The sequence below is a fragment of the Barbus barbus genome (assembly GCF_936440315.1).
Source record: "Barbus barbus genome assembly, chromosome: 9".
Classification (NCBI taxonomy): Eukaryota; Metazoa; Chordata; class Actinopteri; order Cypriniformes; family Cyprinidae; genus Barbus; species Barbus barbus.
In genome coordinates this window covers 13904800-13925294 of record NC_136737.1, presented here as the reverse complement: position 1 = coordinate 13925294, position 20495 = coordinate 13904800, and the positions used below count along the sequence as shown (strand labels likewise).

At 36.3% G+C, this 20495-nt stretch overlaps 1 protein-coding gene across 1 annotated transcript; it reads left to right on the top strand.

Annotated features, from left to right (window-relative positions):
• The first annotated feature begins 552 nt into the window (after positions 1-552).
• LOC306874760 (phospholipid phosphatase 2-like) lies at positions 553-16776 on the top strand. The gene is made up of 6 exons (XM_079424997.1): positions 553-968; positions 13263-13414; positions 13664-13926; positions 14003-14060; positions 15123-15299; positions 15410-16776. The coding sequence occupies exons 1-6, from the start codon at positions 905-907 to the stop codon at positions 15554-15556; spliced, it is 861 nt and encodes a 286-aa protein (XP_079281123.1). The 5' UTR covers positions 553-904; the 3' UTR covers positions 15557-16776.
• Positions 16777-20495: the final 3719 nt, after the last annotated feature.

Sequence of the window (20495 nt, the reverse complement as noted above, 5' to 3'; positions counted from 1 at the left end):
CAAAAAATAATTAGGATATTAAGTAAAGATCATGTTCCATGAAATGACAATGTAAATGTAAGATATTTTGTAAATTTCCTACCGTAAATATAAAAAAACTAAATTTTATGATTAGTAATATGCATTACTAAGAAGAAAGGACAACATTAAAGGCAATTGTCAAATTTTCTTTACCTGAATTCACCCTATATGGGTTGTGTTCCCCTAACTTTATAAAAACACATTCTGTCTTATAGCCTACATCAAATTTTCAGAGGTGTGTTCAAGCAGTAAACTAAACATATTCCCAATGGATTTAATATAGCCAATCTCAAACCAAGCCATGCCCATCTATCTATCTAAATACCTCGGTATTCACACATAGCCATAGTCTACTTGAAACTCAAACATGGTCAACGATTTAATATGACAGATAGCTTAAATGTAGTACAAATAATTGGCAGTGTTCATATTTATGTAATGTTGTCACAAAAGTGTGTGTGTGTGTGTCATATTCCGTTTCTGTTGTGCCTCGGCTCAAAGTGCAGCAGTGATTTGTCCGCGCAGGCGCGTCCCTCTGTCAAGGTGTGGACACGGCGAGAGCGCGAGTGGGAACACAGTAGCGTGCTTTTGGAAAAGAAGTGGATGCGTCTTCAGCAAACAACCGGGAAGGGTGAACGCCAGTCCGTTTTTACAAAAGCAATATGTGCACCAACGCGGCATTGCCGTCACCCTTTGAAGTTGTTAATATATAAAGTCGTAAAGCTCTCGCGTCTTTCACAGTCACCTGTGAGCTGAAGTCACGGTAGAAGAGCAGAGCCGGAAGAACTCGCATTACTGGTCGCGTTCGCATTATCGCTGACATTATTACATAAATGAAGTGAGATTTAAAGTGCTAGTTTTAAAGAGCATCCGAGTTAAAGAAATGATGACGGACTTGAGGAAAAATAAACTCTTCGTCTTGGTGGACGTGCTGTGTGTTGTTGTAGGTAAGCGATGTCCTGTAGATTTGAAGTTCACTTCTGAACTTGCAAGTTGTTGGTTGAATGCTATTTTATTCATTTCTAACATGTGCTTTGTCTTTTTAAACAATACAGGCTATTATGTAACTGAGTTGTTGTTCAGAAAACAAACATGGACGATCAAAAAAAAAAAAAATTGTGTTTGTATTGTAAGGTAAATTGGCAACTGTAAATGTAAGAGACCATTATATGGTCAATTACATTTAAATCAAGCTTTAATTCTCTTGATATTTTTAATCAGTTTAGCTTTTCCCATAACCTTGCATAAGCACACAACCTTGGTTGCAATAAACAATTTTGACATGCTGTCGCCATGTATAATTTGAAGACAAATCTTATTGTAAAATGCAAATGCGTTAGGCCATGTTCAAGGTGTCACGATAAGGGGCCTGTCTTTAGAAGATTTTCATGTTTAAATATGTATTTGGAGGTGTGTATTGTGTGTTTACAAATGGAGTTGCATTCATCCTGGCATCTTTTCCTGGAGTATTTATTTATGGAAATGCGATCCAAGCCTGTCAGTATTTCCCACAGCGTTTGGCAGCCTGTAGTGCCACAGAAATGTTCCTTTTCTTGCATTTTTGGCTTTATTCAGGGCTTTGCTTGCAGACCAACCATGAGACAAACCCAATGACCATAAACATCCTAACATAGTACCCATTATGGAAGATTCGACTTCTCAGTGCTGAAGTGAGTGCGAAGCAGCTTGACCATTACTTCCTTTGGAAACGCTGTTTTTCTAAACCGCATGAGGTAACCATGCTATGACGTTGGGGATATGAAGTTTCTGCACCTGCCCTTTGAAGTCCTTTATTGTGTCTGTGTTCTCCAACCACCAACATTGGATTTCATGAGGGCTAGAACTTGCCCTAGGCACGATCCTTCACCTTTAGTCTGAGACTACACCTTTACCATGGTGCACAGGTCTCTATCTAGATGAAGTGACTGATTTGAAGTTGTCTGTCCATGTTATGGACAGGGATGGACAATATTGTCTTAGTCATATGCTCTTTGAAATCATGGCTAGTTTCATAGGCTTTTTAAATGCTATTTTAAACAAACGTCTCAATGTAATGTCATGGGGTGCACAGTTGTTATAATTAACTAAGACTAAAACTATTAAAAAAAAGTTTTTGTTAGTTGAAATTAAGCTAAATTAATATTCGACAGAAAACTAAAGCTTAATGCACAAAAATTTTAAATGCTTGCTTAGCAACTTAATAATGTAAGTTTAAGTACTAAAATGACTAAAACGGAATCAAGTATAAATTAAAGCAAAATAGAAATGCTTTTAATGAAAAAAGGACATAAAGCTACTAAAACTATTCAAATTAAAACTAAAAGTATAAATGGAATAAATACAACAATAAATAAATGGTACTTCAAATGATGAATAAATATAATAATAGTATATAAATAATACTAAAATAAGATTAATGTGTTGTAACCATCATGTAAAAAACACATTTCTCAAAACAAGCTTATTTTCCTTTTTTCTTTTTACAAATAACATGAATTAATTCATAATATCTTAAGATTATTGGGGAGGTTGTACCACATGACATTTTATCACTTGAACTAATCTTGCCCTGTCATAAAAAGGTCAAATTATCTGATATTTCAAGAGACTTGTTGACCTTCACACACAGTGATGAGGGTCTTGAGGGTTGCACCACATGACGCTGTTGGTTCTCAGATGCTTTTGAAAAGTTTACACACAAATTCCATCAATATTTTTCCTACTTAACCGAATCATTGACAGAAAATTTAAATTCTGTCATTAATACACACCGCATTAAAGAATTTTCCAATTTGTTGCAGATAATTTTTCAATTTGGTCAGTTTTCTGATAAAGATTCATGTATGGAAATAAAAGCACATCTGAGAAAGATCAATAACTTCTTCTTATTCAGTGTCGCCCATGAGTGTGTATGCGTAATTTGGTTTCTGATTGATCTACAAGGACATAAAAGAGAGCTCAAAGTCCTGTAAATTTGAGACACTTGGACTTGAGCTAACGAAAGTAAGCACAGGTGGAATTATTCAGTCATTTTCAAATAAATATCAGCCTCTCAGATTGCTTTAGAAACAACAGAAAGTCCCGGAATCCAGTAGAGTTCAGCTACTGGAGAATTTCTGTAAGTGTTTCTGGGCAGTAATACCCTTTCCCAGCCCTGAATTTGACATTCAATCCAGCCTACCACCCACTGCTTCTCTTTTCCTTCTGTCTAAGTAAACTTTCCCTCCACACAAACACAGTCTGGCTTGGCTTTTGCTTTAGCTCACAGGCTAACGGTGTGTATTTTACTGCTCCCTCTATGCTGGTATTCTTTATGATTTTTACATTATCAGTCATTGAGTATTTACAGAAATAATACTTGGCAGATAATATTCAGCGTCTATTCGAGTCGAAGCTGCAAGATCAGTGTTTTACTTCAGTGAAAGTGAAACTGATGGGAGTTATCTAAGCTTATCTATTTAATATCAAGCCAAGCTTTTGGCCCAGTACTGAAGGACTTTCCAGGCCTTTTTTCCAGAAGCTCATTTAATAAAGCACTTTATTCAATAACGAATATTATAAGGTACAGTGAAGGAACATTTCTTATTTTAGCAGACCCCCTTTATACATTTGATTTATTGGCATTTTGTAATAAAAAAGTATAATTGTTATATTGCTTACAGGACCTGTATACAAATGCTTTTATCCAAAGTGACTTACAGATGAGGAATGTTACAAAGAGTGATTCATACAAAGAAGTTATGAAACATGAATGCTGCTATAAATCATTTCTTCAGTAAAGTACAAGCTAGAGCAGACATGTAGTTTACACAAACAAGAAGTAGAATTATTATTTTTTTTTCATGGGGGAAATGCTATAAATATATATACAGTGCTGCTTGAAAGTTTGTGAACCCTTTAGAATTTTCTATATAAGTTCTGAAAGTATAGACAAAGAGAACTGAATCAAACAAGTGAGAGAAAAATATTTTCTTTGTCATTTATTTATTCAGGAAACTGATACAATATTGCATATCTGTGAGTGGCAAAAGTATGTGAATCTTTGCTTTCAGTATCTGGTGTGACCCCCTTTTGCTGCAGTAACTGAAGGTAAAGTTTCTTAAATGCTGATTAATCCTGCACAATAACATGCAGGAGTTTTAGCCCGTTCCTTAGTGCAGAACCACTTAAACCCCGTGATGTTGGTGGGCTTCCTCCAATGAACTGCTTGCTTAGGTCCTCCCACAACATTTTAATTGGATTAAGGTCTGGACTTTGACTCAGCCATTGCAAAACATTAACTTTGTTCTTCATTAACCATTCTTTGGTAGAATGACTTGTGTGCTTGGGGTTGTTGTCTTGCTGCATGACCCACGTTCTCTTGAGACTCTGTTCTTAAACAGATGTCCTGACATTTTCCTTTAGAATTTGCTGGTATGATTCAGAATTCATTGGCTGTCCTGGCCATGATGTAGCAAAACAGGCCCAAGCCATGATACTACCACCACCACGTTTCACAGATGGGATAAGGTTCTTAAGCTCGAATGAAGTGTTATTTTCTCCAAACATAATAGCTTCTCGTTTAAACCAATAAGTTCTATTTTGGTTTCGTCCACCCATTAAACCTTTCTCCAACAGTCCTCTGGCTTGTCCACGTGATCTTTAGCAAGCAATTTTCTTTTTGGAGAATAGTGGCTTTCTTCTTGCAGCTCTGCCATGCACACTATGGTTGCTCAGTGTTCTCCTGATGGTGGGCTCATGAACATTAACGTTAGCCAATGAGAGAAAGGCCTTTAGTTGCTTAGAAGTTACCCTGGGCAAAGTTATGCAACCTCGCAGACCATTACACGTTCTGCTTTGGAGGGATCTTTGTTCCTCGGCCACTTCTCGGGAAGGTAACAGTGGTCTTGAATTTCCTCCATTTGTACACAATCTGTCTGACTGTGGATTTGTGGAGTCCAAACTCTTTAGAGATGGTTTTGTAAACTTTTCTAGCCTGATGAGCAACATCAACTTTTTTTCCGAAGTCCCCAGTAATCTCCTTTGTTCGTGACATGATTCACTTCCACAAACTTTGAACATGATCAGACTTTGATAGATCCCTGTTCTTTGAATAAAACCGGTCAGGTACTGACATTTGATAGTCATTGCACTGACTGAAAACACCTCTGCACAGACGGACTCTAAGTTCACCTTTAAATTAACTACTAATCCAAGAGATTCACATACTTTTGCCACTCACAGATATGCAATATTGGATAATTTTCCTGAATAAATAAATGACAAAGAAAATATTTTTGTCTCATTTGTTTGATTGGGCTCTCTTTGTCTACTTTCAGGACTTGTGCGAAAATCTGAGTATGTTTTGGGTCATATTTATGCAGAAATATGACCCAAAAAGGGTTCACAAACTTTCCAGCAGCACTGTGAGCTCACCAAGCCTCCATTTATTTTATTACAATAAGAACACTAATATTGTGAAATATTATTACAATTTTAAATAACTGTTTTTTGTTTTAATGTTTTAATATATCTTTGCTGTGATCAAAGCTGAAATTTCAGCTTCATTACTCCAGTCTTAAATATCACATGATCTTTCAGAAATCATTCTAATGTGCTCACTTTGTGTTCAAGAAACATTTATTATCAGTGTTGAGAAGTTGTGCTGCTTCACTTTTGATCAATTTAATGCATCCTTGCTGAATGAAAGTATACATTTAAAAAAAATAAAAATTTGAACAGTAGTTTTTAGAAACATTTTCGAATTTATATTTGTTTAAAAAAAAAAGTGACTGCTTTTCAGGTAGAATTCAGAAAATTAGCATCATAGCATTGTGCAATAACCAGCAAAGACCTATTGCCAGACTCATTCCCTAGAACTACTGGTGAAATACTAAGTTTAGTTTAGTTTATTATATTTCAGGTCTTGGTTAAACTTGTTCAGAAAGGTCATCAACAAAATTGTTCAGAAATTGGTCACATCATGAGACTATTAACATAATGATGCTGTTCCGTTAATCACATAAACCTTTAAAGCAAAACTATTTTGCTAAACACTACTAGCAAACAAGTTAGCCAGTTTCTCACGCAATGTTATATATTTCCGTAGCTTTCAAGAGCGTAAATCCATCACTAGCATTAGCATGGGGAGTTAGAGGGCTGGGACGGACAGACTCTGGTGTATGGCGAAAGAGAAGAGGAGGAGGGTGGGCGTTTCTTCTTGAAGTAGGATTCCAGACTCTCCTGCGAGGCTGTATGCTCAGCACATAGCTTCCAAATGAGTCAGGCGGCCTTGCCAAACTACAGCTCAGGGAGTGCTGCCGGCAGACAGACCGCCCTCAAAACTCTCACTTAAGGGGCGACAGGGTTGTATTTTCGTAACACTTATGATGGTGCTCCAAAAAACCCACAAAGAAAGTCAAGAACATCTCATTTTCATCTTCAGAGTAGGAACAGAATGTAATCGCTGTGGGTTCGGCTCGCATGAACTGGGCTTGAATGTTGAGATGAAGCCAGAATGGATCAAGTCTGGTGTTGAAAGAAAAGTGTTTTTGTTAATGCACCTTGAAACAAGTTAGGATACAAGATAAGTCAGTAAAAACATAGGGTGTGTTTGATAATGAAAGGTGGTGAACCAATGTTAGGTTGAAGGTCAAAGCCGACCCTAAGAAAATAGACTACTCCCTGTAGCCATAACCAAAGACAAGATTTCTTTTTTAAATGACTCAGTGGGTTTTTCGCTAGGTTTTTTTTTTCATTGGAAATGCACCAACTCATGCATCCTTGAAACTGCAAGCAGTACAATTCAGATTTACTGTAAATGTATGAGATAAATGCTCTCATAATTTCAGTTTCTTTGACCAACATCATCATGCCAGTGTTAGGAAAGCTACACTGTAAAAAATGAGTTTTTGAAACAAATCTTTCTTTTGTATTTATCAATTTATTGAATTGAAAATAGTTTCAAAGTAAATCGTACACCAAATTTCTTTTGTGTATATAAGTTAAGTAGTTAAGTTATGGTAAAGCTATGTTCTTAAAGGGATAGTTCACCCAAAAATGAAAATTCTGTCATTAATTACTCATGTCGTTTCAAACCTTCGTTCATCTTCGGAACACAAATTAAGATATTTTAATGAAATCCTAGAGCTTTCTGACCCTGCATATACAGCAGCGTGACTACCACATTCAAGGGCTAGAAAGGTAATAAGGACATCATTAAAATAGTCCAAGTGACATCAGTAGTTCAACTGTAATGCTATGAAGCTACAAGAATAATTTTTATGCGCAAAGAAACCAAAAATACAAAAATAACAACTTGTTTTAACAAGTAGCTTATTGTAAAGCAGTTTGAGCCACTGAATGCTAAAGTTAAAGGAAAAGTTCACTCGAAACTTAATGTGCCTGTATGACTTTCTGTTTTCTATGGAATGAAAAGGGTGTTATTTTGAGCATATTGTCAAAGCTGCTCCATGCAATGAAAGTGAATGGTGACCACAGACTCTCAAACATATGGAAGATTTGGAATATATAGTGTATAAGTCATATAAACTATTCTTTGTCTTTATTGGAGCTGTCTGTGGTCCCCATTCACTTTTATTGTATCCAGACATTCTGATGAACATCTACTTAAATGTTCAGCGTAAGAAAGAAAATCTTCAGAATAACATGAGGGTGAGTAAACAATAGCAGAATTTTATTTAGCTGTGAACATTTCCTTTTTTGTACTGAATGAAACTGCTAGTTTCGTCCAGTAATGGTTCTGGCGTTCCTCCAGTGGTGTGAGGGGAAGTGTAACTGTTTCAAACTCAGATTGTCACCAATTATCCCACATTACCGTAACTGCACATCAGTTTGAACCAAATAAAGCAACACTCCGTTCTGCCCTTCGTATTTATAGTGTTCATGAAGGAGTGGGAGGATGCTCTAAACAAAGAGGAAAACATGAATGAGGTGGAGACTATAGGAGTGTTCATTTTTGTCTGTGGGATGGGCAAAAGGACGACAAAGGATGTAAATCTTCAGAGCTTCAACATTTCAGCATTCGCCAACCCTAATTATCTCCTCGCCCTCTTGGTTAAGTCACCATGTTGCTTTGTTGCAGTTTCTTGAAATGCTGCAGTGACCTTAACTTTTTGTTCCCAGATTAGGAGCTCATAGATGAAGAATCTTGGCATAATTTGTTCACCTTCATGTTGTTCCAAACCCATCTTATTTAGGGCTGTCACTAAAATAATTTTGTTAATCGAATAATTGGATGATTATTCTGATGATCAATCGAGTAATTGGATCATTTTTCGTGGTAATTTAAATTGACCTAAGTGAACAATAGACTTTAAAATGACTTAAAATACATATATAATAGCAATGAGGCAATAATAATTTGTTCAAATAAAATATCAAAAGCAAGTCAGTTAAATAAAACAGTTAAAATGCATAATGTAATAAAACAATATAATCATAAGTTATGTACATATTATCAAATACCTGCAGAGGGGGCCAACGATCTAGCGATTGTTTTTACACTTTACAACGCAATCTAATCCTTGTTTAATATTGACAAAACAACATTTAATTCAAATACCCACTTAAAGCGTCACTTCGGGTATTTTGCGGGTTAATCAACACAGGCAAAATGCAATCAATTTTTTTTAATCAAGTACTCAAATTTAATTGAGGAATCATGACAGCCCTAAATCACATGACTTAGTAAGACTTGGAATATAGAGCGGAAGTTGTATGGACTATTTTAATTTGGACCCAATCCCCTTTCATTCCATGTAAGAGAGAAGTGTGAACATTCTTAAACTACATTTTTCAAGGAAAAACTACCTGATTGTAAGCAAACGATGACATAAGTTTTATTTTTAGTGAAATGTTTAGTTAAGAGCTAGAGTGCATTGCGTTTACTCGCATAGCATGAAGAAGAAAAAAAGCATAAAAACACTCGAGTCCCTTAATGTTTTACAGGAAATTTAGCTTCCTGTACTTTCAAATGGAACTAATTTGTTTCAGGGAATGGTTGAAGGGTGAAAAATGAGACTCTGTTTTATTGGGCTTTTATTTTCATTTGTTTGGAGTGTATTCAGATGGCAAACATACAGAAAAGGCCATCCAAGCTCAGCTCCAGATCCAGTGTCTGAATCTGAATGGAGTGATAAAACTGCTTTGGTGTCTTCCTCAGCAGGATGGTCTATGAGACCTGAGGGAAAGTTTCTTTTTCTTGCATTGTTCGTAAGGAATAATTCTCTTTAATGGAAACAAAAATACAAGTTTCCATTCAGTAAACAATTTTTAGCAAGTGGATCACATAATTGAGTTTTTTTTTGGTTTAAGGTAATGTACCAATTTTTGTTTTCTTTTAATATAACATATTTGTAAATATGTTTTGGGGAAAAAAATTTTTTTTATGAGGTTCAAAACAAAAGAAAATAAAACATCTGTAAATGTTTTTTTTGTTTTGTTTTGTTTTGTAAGGTGCAAGACAAAAGAAAGTAATGTTTTTCAAAAAAACAACATTTGTTTTGCAAAGTGCATAACAAAAGAAAACAACATATATTTGTAAATATTTTTTGGAACACAAAACTTTTGTAGAGTGCGAAACACAATTGTTTTTTGTTTTAGTTTTTAAAGGTGCAAAACAGTTAGTAGAGGTCAACCGATTGATCGGTTTTGCCGATTAATTGGCACCGATAGTTGATTGGTGGAACTATTGTCTTTTGGCAAAAATGCATGCTGATAGTTTTCTGGGTTGTGTCCATTACTGGAGCTGCTGGGAAGTGTCCGCTGTCATTATACAGTGTGAGAACAGCCTCTAGAGGTGAAAATCACTGATACCTTGTGTTGTTTGTTTTGACACGTGATGCTGCACACGAGCGGGAAACTTTAGATGTGGATTTTAATGCAGCCATCAGAAATCCTGCTGCACCATATTGCCATTCACAGTTTTCCATTAAGTTACATTATATTTGTCCCAATTAATTGTTAATGTACATAATGAATTCAGATCGCGCTTTCTCTTTCTAATTGCTTTGTTTTTTAAATTCAAACTCACTTCAAATTCATCTATTCCACGTTGTTCATCCCTGAAGTAAACTTTTGCTTCCGGGGTGTCATACTTATAGATGTGCTTTTGTCTGGTGTGCGACTGCCATATTTTTATTTTTATTTGTTTTGATTAGATATTCATCAAGTGCTGTAACATAGAAGTAAATAAAGTGTGAGGGTATACATACATATCCATATAGATGTCATTTGAATGCTATGACTTTTGTGTAGATGTAGATGTCCATCCTTAAAGGGTCATGAAACCCACTGTTTTAGTACTGGTTAGTTCTCACCACAGTTTAAAAACCCCCCACTAAAAATGGCATATAATGACAGCGATTATAAGCGATTTATGATTAATTGTATCGGCCAGTTTGGTCCAACCTAATTATCAGTATCATTAAAATCCTGTGATCTGGGGATACATTTTGACCTGGATTTTTGACTTAATTTTGAATCATTACTCTAAACATTCAAAATTGTCTGTCCAATTACATAGAACTTAATAATAATTACTGTTTTTGGGGCAAAGTTACATGAGCGGTATTGTTTTAATAGTGCACCGCTGAGGATGTCAGCTTCAAGGTTTGTCAGTGCATTATGTTTTTGTGTGTGTTTATTGTCACAGTCCAGACCACAGTGTATGGAAATACAGTGTCATTTCAAACACCATTGTTCTTTGTTTTTGAGAATACAAAGACACTTTTATTTGTTCTTAAGTGCCTCTATGATTCTATTACTCTGTCTGTTGTCATGACAACATGAAGCTACTTGTCTCAAGAATACAGCCAAATTCAAAATGCCTTATTTTGGATAAGTTGCACCATTGCGTTTCAACTTATTTTTCAGTGATTTAAGTTTCTAAACTTCTAGTGCCAAACTTTTAAATTACATTAAAATTAAAGTCTGAAGACAGATAGCAATTTTCTTCAAAAAAACACTTACAAATTATTGTTTTGTTTAATAAAACAAAACAAGACAAAAGTTTTGTTTGGTTAGGTGCAGAGCAAAAGAAAACAAAAAAAAATTGTCTGTAAAAACATTTTTTGTTTTGTAAGATGCAAAGCAAATGAAAACATCTTCATTAACACCTTAAAATGTTTTGTTTTGAAGGGGGAAAAAAAAACATTTGTTGTGTAAGTTTGAGCTGCAATTTTGTATGAATGGTGCTCTATAGAAATGTTTTTAGTTGTATGTTATGTAATTATTAATGAGCCCCTTATGTACAGATTATGAACTTCTTGTTTGTATATTTTTAATGGCCCTTGTAGAATAACATTGAACGTTTTTTTTTTTTTTGGGTGAAAGTAACTCCCTCACATTGAGCCCAGAGTTAAATTTGGGATAGACCTGGCCGTCTGTCTCACAGTTCCTCTTGTACATTGTAATACCACAGTGGAGTGAAAAAGTGTTGGCCCCCTTCCTGATTTCTTTTTTTTTTTTGCATGTTTGTCACACTTTAATGTTTCAGATCATCAAACAAATTTAAATATTAATCAAAGATAACACAAGTAAACACAACATGCAGTTTTTAAATGAAGTTTTTTTATTATGAAGGGAAAACAAAATCCAAACCCACATGGCCCTGTGTGAAAAAGTGCTTCCCCCCTAAACCTAATAACTGGTTGGGCCACCCTTAGCAGCAACAACTGCAATCAAGCGTTTGCGAAAACTTGCAATGAGTCTGTTACAGCGCTGTGGAGGAATTTTGGCCCACTCATCTTGGCAGAATTGTTGTAATTGAGCCACATTGGAGGGTTTTCGAGCATGAACAGCCTTTTTAAGGTCATGCCACAGCATCTCAATAGGATTCAGGTCAGGACTTTGACTAGGCCACTCCAAAGTCTTCATTTTGTTTTTCTTCAGCCATTCAGAGGTGGATTTGCTGGTGTGTTTTGGATCATTGTCCTGCTGCAGAACCCAAGTTCGCTTCAGCTTGAGGTCACGAACAGATGGCCGGACATTGTCCTTCAGGATTTTTTGGTAGACCGCTGAATTCACTTTTTCACACAGGGCCATGTGGGTTTGGATTTTGTTTTCCCTTCATAAAAAAACCCTTAATTTAAAAACTGCATGTTGTGTTTACTTGTGTTATATTTGATTAATTTTTAAATTTGTTTGATATCTGAAACATTAAAGTGTGACAAACATGCAATAAAATAAAAAATCAGGAAGGGGGCCAACACTTTTTCACACCACTGTAAATTGCACTTGAGCAGTTCTGGATTTGTTTGCTGGATATTCATATTTAGACATACTGAGTCAACCAGAGGGTCCACTTTATCAATAGAAAATGGATTTACAGGAACTAGCATTGTCATTACTGTGGCTTAGGATTGCATGGTTGCCAAGTGATTTTGTAACATTTCCGAATGTCCCAAAGACATTTTCCATTCAGTAAAGGATCACGCTGTTGCTACATTCAGACATATGCATCTCCAGCCACATCAGTTCACCGACCAAGGCATTGTGGAAAGGATGTCTGGGCTGTGAGTGTGTACGGTCGTGTTTATGGTATGGCTCGCAACGTGTTTTGGGTTAAGATGGTGTGGTCAGGTGACTTCCTCATTGCTGTGGGATAAATTTCCGTGTGACTTTTAGGAAAAAAGAGGTACTATAAATAGTCACTGCTTCCATGGCAAAATTCAGATGGTATTCTGAGAGTTACTAAAAAAAATTTATTGAAAAGCATTTATGAAATCATCTGTGATGCATAAATATCTGTTCCAGTTTTATGTGTATATATAGTATTGCTTGTGTGTGCGTAAAGCATATATAAATTCATGATTTAATGTATTGAAAATGTTTGTCATGAGAAAAGTTACAATGGAAAAAAAAATTTTTGTAATCATCTAACTGCTTTAATAAAACCAAAAATATGATTCCTCGCCCAATAATCTACAGAAATGTTTTTATTTTACATTTAATTTATGATTTAGTAAAACAAACATACCATGATTTATAAATATATTGTTTAAATATATACATTATAATCTAAATATGAAATTGTTGTTTTGGAATTAGAAATGATTGAAAGTATTTATTTTATTTTATTATAAATATGACCCAGACAGGTTCTTGTCAGGTTTCAGGATATTCACCCTTTACATTCTCCACATTAGATAATGTTTTCATTTAGGAAGTATTATTGCTTTAAATCGCTTTATTTATTTATGTATTTATTGTTTGTTTGTCTCATTTCCTCTTTCCTGTAGCTTCTCTGCCCTTTGTGATAATGAATATTGCGTCTAAGCCATACCAGCGAGGCATCTACTGCCATGACGAGAGCATTAGTTACCCTTTCAGAGAAGACACAATCTCCCACGTGACACTGGCTCTAGTCACCATCACCTGCACTTTCATCATCGTGAGTCCCTCATTCATTGATCTCCATCATCTCTTCCATGATCTCATCATCCCATGAGTCACGCGCTGATTCTCAACAAAGTGTCCGTTCATGACTCTGCACAGCAGAGGGTTTTATTATGCACAACAACACAGCGTTATGTGCTCGTGGATTTGTTTGACATATTTACAACACACCTAACTGTTTTAATCTTTGTCGCAAGCTACAGGAATGCATATTTCTAAACATTTACCTCTTCTGTTCCTCTAGATATCGTCGGGTGAAGCATACCTGGTGTACAGCAATAAAATTCACTCCAACTCTACCTTTAATCAATATGTGTCAGCCATATATAAGGTGCTGGGTGCCTTCCTGTTTGGGGGAGCTGTCAGCCAATCACTGACGGACTTGGCCAAGTACACCATTGGGCGACCACGACCATATTTCTTAACAGTATGTGCTCCCAAAGTCTGCAAAGGATACGTGGCCTCAATCAGCTGCACTGGCAACTCAAGTGTTGTAACTGAAGCCCGGTATGCTTCTCAGTGTAAATGTTACGGCTTGATTTCACTGAATTTCTTTTGAAACTGTATGATTTGTGTGTCATAGGTTGTCCTTCTACTCGGGTCACTCCTCTTTTGGGATGTATTGCATGCTGTTTCTAGCGGTGAGTGCTATAGCAGCCAAATGCTAACGTTAAACATTAAAGGGGTCATGAACTGAGAAATCAAAATGACCTTGTCGTCATTGTGCTATAAAACATCCTGTAAGTTTCAGAACTCAAAGCTATCTTTTTAGTCTAAAAACATCTTATATTGACGCCAATCTGCAAAAATGACGTGCCACTTTATGACGCAATAGTGTGGATAAACACCACCTCCGCAGAAGATGATAAACGCCTGCTTCTACATCGTTGCCTGTTTAGCCCCGCCCAACCATTCACACATGTAGTGTAAACAACAAGAGCGGCAAACACAAGTTTTAAGAGAGGCAAACATCCATCTATGAAGGATGTAGGCTGTAAAACTTACACAACTGTTAGCCAATCATAGCAGTGGGCGAAAATCAGGCAAAATCTGGTTATTTGATAGGAAACCATGCCATTGGGAATTTGCAGCGTGAAATATTTCCGCACAAAGATTTTGCATTGTTCAAATTGGTCAGGCAAATTCACGGCATTGACCGACAGATGGCTGCTTGGTTTGAAAGTGACTTCATACATGGCTACAAGTGGTTCATACATAGCTACATTTGACAATGGTCTTTTTGCCTATTAAATTTTTGCTAATATTTCGCTAATATGACTGCTTAGTAGGGTGTAACTGTTTTTGAAGCACAAAAAATGGGAAACAGTGAGGAGTATATGGTGTGCGAGTTCAAATTTAAAATCATTATTTTGTTGCAGAGTTTGCTAATGAACTGGAGCTAATTTAATGAAACTATCAGAGAACAAAAAAATAAAATAAAAACAATAAAAACTAATCTCTGAAATCAGGCAAGACATGTTCTGCGTCATTCTTAGTAGGCTACAAAATGATTTTCTGATGAATTACAAAGCAAACGTACAAATCTTAAAGGCTGTTTAGAGGGCCCTCTGAGATAATGCTAAACTGTTAGCATTTGTTATTTCCCAAAGGTGAATTTTTTTTTCAGTTTTATAATCCTCTCAACAAATTAAGTCATTATTATTCCTCTAATGAAAGTCACCTCTTCTTTTTATTTTCACCAGTTCTATGTTCAGGCCAGATTGAATGCAAAATGGGCTCGTCTCCTGAGGCCCACTATCCAGTTCTTCCTGGTGGCCTTTGCCGTGTATGTAGGTTACACTCGTGTGTCTGATTATAAGCACCACTGGAGCGATGTGCTGGTGGGGCTCCTCCAGGGGGCGCTCATTGCCATTCTCACTGTAAGTTAACCCATTTAAGCTTCCTAAAAAACTAAAAACCTAATTTCCAAAAAAGCGTAGCACTGTGATTTCATTACTGCATAATTGCTAACAGTCGTTGTCTCTTACAGGTGCGGTACGTATCAAATTTCTTCAAGGTCCGTCCTCATCCTCAGTGCTCAAGTCCAGAGACAGCGGACAGTGAGGAACGGAAACCAAGCTTACATTTAAGTGAGGTAGAGCACAACAACCATATAGGCTATTCTGGACCTGTGTGAGAGAAATGAGGCCGAAAACTACATCTCCCACAAACCACTGGACTGACAGGAGGGGGCGGAGCAAGACTGCAATGCTCACAATGGTCCTCCTTGGAAAAAAAAAAAACTAAAGTGTCTCTTTGTTTGCTTGAATGAGAGAGAACTTTTTATACATATTTAATCAATTTATTTTAATCAGAATGATTTGCAGAGGATGTTGCGGTGCCGGATTGATTTTTTTTTTTTTTTTTTAAAGTCTATACTGGACCAGGTTTTATACAAGGTCATTTACGGCATGTATAATCTTATTTGAATTGTAAATCTTACTGTTGTGCAAATAATGGCTTGCTTTTTTAAATATAATTTGATGAACCCAACAGAATCCTACATTCTGTCATTAAAAATGTCAGAAATCACTTTTGATAATATTATGCGCCTTAGTAATTATATAGTAATCTGGACTGTGAATAATGTAAAATAAATTGCTAGGATATTTTTTTTGTTCCCCTATGTTTAAAATTTAAACGCGAGATACCACTACAGCATCTGCAAGCCTGTTTTGCTTTTAATTTTCAAGTTTTGCATTTTAAAAAGCTGCCTTTATTGAACTTTTGAATTGTTGTTTGTGTTTGTCCAAATTCCTATTAAATATTTGTAATATTAATCTGCTTGTTGGTTGAGTACTGCATTATTTTTATTTTACATTTTTCAGATTTCACTAAAAGAATAAGGCTACGTTTACACTAGTGCTTTTTCATTTTAAAACGCATAAATTTTGCTATGGGTTACGCCTGTTGTTTACAATACTCCGGCGTTTTCAATCCTCGAAAAACTAAGGCCCCATTTTCGTTTTAAAACGCATAACTTTTGCTACGATTTTGCTATCGTTTACACTACTCCGGTGTTTTCAAGGTTGAAAACTGAGATTTTTGAAAACGCTGCAGACTCTGTTTTAGTTTGAAAACTCCAGGGTTGCGTTTCAGTGTAAACGGACCACAACAGAGACTTTTGAAAACGATGGCGTGGCTGCCCACATTCACACTGCGTATCCTTGATGACTGTGTAATCAATAACACCTGCATGAATGGTCATGTGACATGATTTTTCAGTTGTGTAGTGTGGATGGAGATCATTTCTGAAACGCAGTGAAAATGCAGTTTTAAAACGAAAACGCACAAGTGTAAACAGGGCCTAAATATGATGAAATAGAATCTGTTTTTATTACACTTGTATTCTACTGAAATAAAAAAAAACATTAGCATGATACATTTAATGTTTGCATATCCAGTTAAACATATAAGTCTTATGTCAATAATATGTGTTTATGTAGGCATGAATTCAGTCCACATGTAAAACTTTAGTTTTACATACTGTAAAGGACATATCAGCCAGAAGTGGTTGAAAACTATTTGGTTTGCAAATAAGATCAAATAATAATTTTTATTATTAAATGATAAATAAATTCAAATGGCAATAGTATTTGGGCAGATCTGTAGTTGCACATGCTCAGTTCTTTATTTGTGTTATAACACAGGCTAGTAGGCACTGAAACCATTGGTCAGGATGGTAACAAAGCTTCCATCCTACCCTTGTGTTCCTAAATGGCAATGGTGTGACAAAAACCTTCTTGCTACTCTATATCATGTTGTGTTCCTTTTACCTCAAATGTAAGTTGTTATTTTGTGGGTTTCCATCTGGCCTGATTCCTCTCAGCTTATGCGGGCTTTAGAAGATGTCAAAGAAATCCAAAGTTGTTTAACATATTTAGCACCTTTATTCCTTTGGGGATGATTTTAGGTCTGTTGTCACATTACTGTGTTCCGAGCTATGTATTGTTGGTATCTACTCCAGTAATTAATTTGTGCGTCATTTTGTGTGAAGATGGCTCAGTTAGCTTGTCATATTCCGCAAAAATTCCTCCGTCAGTTGTTTCGCACTTTCAATGACCGGCATTTAGACTTGCCACAACCTTAAAATACACAATAGTATTCAATCCTGCAATGTAGGATTTACCAGGATGATTCTTTTCGCTAGGGTGAACTGCATTTCATGTTATAGCCTATCCACCTATTTCCTATGCCCCATGATGCTTTGTACAAATTATGGGAGTTACTTCCACTTCCACTGTAAACAATCAGCAAAAGGTTCACTCTATGAACGCAATAATAAGCATTTTCAAAAACTGGGTACAATGAGGTGACATCATTTTGCTCACCCTTCAACCATCGATCATTAAAAGTAAATGTATAAGTGTAAAAGCACTAACTGAATAACTATAGATATTGTTGTATATCACGTCAAATTAATATACCATATTATTCTCATAACTTCTGAAAACAGAAAATTAATTAAAACATTTACAGCCCATTTAGTCAAAATGACGGATAAGGATTATTTGTAGCGCAATCTAATGATTTGAAATTATTTGTTAAAGTCTTTTTGAGTGGAACTTTCCCAAACCTGAAGTGCTTCCCATAATTTAAAACGCAAGAAAAAGGTGGATAGTACATTGGCTACGTTTATGTTTTATTTGACGACGTTCGTGTTTGCTAACGTCGTTTTGTGCAGAGCCCTTGAAAAATGGCTCTGATTTAGTGTTTTCTAAAAAATTGTGAATTTACTGCCATTTATTTTTACACTCAATATGCCTTCTGAAATTATTTTAAAAACTTACTTGTATATTATCGATGTTGTTTTCACCACAATTGATAACTGAGACGTAATGGCGCCAGTCACGTTTGCAGGAGAAACACAGCGCAAGTCTGTTATTATTAGCTCCTCCCATTTCATGTTGTTAGAGGAGACATGAAAGTAGCGCCGGTGTCTGCTCCACCAATGAGCGGACTGATACACAGCGTTGCTATGCAAACATTAGGAAATATCTGACCATTGAATGCCGCAATTGACCAATCAGAAACATATATAGTGCTGCATTTATTAAACTGAAAAAGAGGGTTAAGGGGGTCATCGGATGCCCAAGCTCTTAATGAAAAGTCTGTAACATAGCTTGGTTAAAATTTCTCAATGGTAGTGTAAAACACCGTTTTTACCCTGCCAAAAACAGCTCTGTCTACAGCAAGCTGTTTTATTGCATGTTGCTTTAAATGCAAATGAGCTTTGCTCTCCCGCGCCCTCTCTTCCGAGCCGCTCTCTGAGAGACGGTAAACTCTAGCCGCATTCGTCGTGAAACTTGCTAATTAGAACATTATTAGGAAAGGTGATTTGCAAAGATTCATTAAAAAACCTTATACTCACTTCTTCAATAGGTGACGCTGGATCACAAATAATTCCTGCAAACATAAACGCATCGGTGGGCGCATTTCCTTCAGAAACAAATGTAATCCACTGCGTCTTCAGCAGCTCAGATGTCGGGAGTAAATGACGACTGCTATATTCATTAATACATCCAACAACAAAACACCTCAATCGCTTAATCGGAACCATTCTTGTTTACATCTGCTCCGGCGGTGAAACAATGGCGGACTGATGACAGCTCACTCAGGGCGGGTCTAAGGTAAAACACCAGCCCAGTGTGTGCTGTAACGCTACTGTCAATCAAACAATCGTGGGAGGGCCTTGGTCTGTGTGACGTCGGCTCGATTTGAGAAATGGGAAAAGATTTAACGAGATTTAGAAAAAAAAAAAAAAAAGCTCTGGGTGGATCTTTATCATTATAGGGTGGTTGTGTACACACACTGCCAACACACATTTCAGTTCTAACAGCTTGTAAAAGTGCATGTCGCATCCGATGACCCCTTTAAATCATTATTGGCGAGTGCGTGTTTTGGAGGGTTTAATTATTTATTTTTTGTAATTGTTTACGTTTCTGAAATGTCAGTATCCTTTGGTAATATATCTTATAACTGATCACGTCATTGTTCATCTTCAAAATGTCAGGTTTTCTTATTTTCTCCTTATAAACACTGCTACAAAAACATACTAAAATTATTATACTTATTTCCCATAGAGTTAATTAATGGCCAAAAAATGCTGCCGCCTTTTAGGAAAAATGGAAGGTGTAGTAATTCTGAGTCATATGTGGCATATAGCCTGGCAAAAGTAAATAATCCAGAAAGGAGCTGCTGTTCATTTTTCATTGTCTCTCTGGAGGCCCAGAGAGACAATGCTACACTTCTTTCAGCTCAGGGGTCAGTGATGCCTGGCTCCCGGCCATACCCACCATCGGCTTATATATTTATACTCGCTCACTGCTGCTCTGCGGCTCTGTGAGGAATTATAACAGGTAAAACACATCGGACGGTTGTACACTTCATGAACAACACACTGACTTTTAATTCAGATACTCCTATCTAAAGATGTAGGGGAGGTCAATAAATGTTAATGTTACTGTTAATAAATTTGGAATTTTATACCTTCAAATTGCAGTCGTGTAAATTGCACCTCTGAGCCTGAAGGCCAGACGTCCGGCTAGCTCTAAGGGGACGTTTGGCTCCCGGTGAGGTCAGAGGATCCTCTGGAGACATCTGGACTGGACTACAGTGGCTCAGGCCTGGAAAATACAGGGTCTGTTAACCTGCCAAGCGGGCTGCAGATAGTGGGTAAAATAGGAAAATATGAGTACTATGGCTGGAGAGAGGAGACAAATTGAGTATTTTAAGATCCAGAAAGTTAATGGTGGAGGGAATATGAAAAACAAGAGGCCATAGGGGTTTCTTAGCTATACCAGACATTAAATCTGACAAAATACCTCTGGGTATGTCCTGAAAGGTTAAATGATTTATAAATAAAGAAACTGCAAATATGTTTTAATAATAATAATAAATTATATCATATACGATCTCTACATTACAGTAGTAGTAAAAAAAATTATGTGATATGTAATATGTGATATACTGACTCCTCCTGGACATTTAAAGTATAACCCCTTAACTGTCATATGACTAAATCCTGAAAACTCTACTTTGGTGGAAGTTTTATTTTGCTGTATTATTTAGGAGTT

Bases quoted from the DNA above. Each gene is read 5' to 3' on its own strand.
- LOC306874760 (XM_079424997.1), top strand. From the start codon at position 905: ATGATGACGGACTTGAGGAAAAATAAACTCTTCGTCTTGGTGGACGTG. The intron at 13,415-13,663 runs GTGAGTCCCTCA...CTGTTCCTCTAG, and splicing joins TCACCTGCACTTTCATCATC to ATATCGTCGGGTGAAGCATA. The intron at 15,300-15,409 runs GTAAGTTAACCC...TGTCTCTTACAG, and splicing joins CGCTCATTGCCATTCTCACT to GTGCGGTACGTATCAAATTT.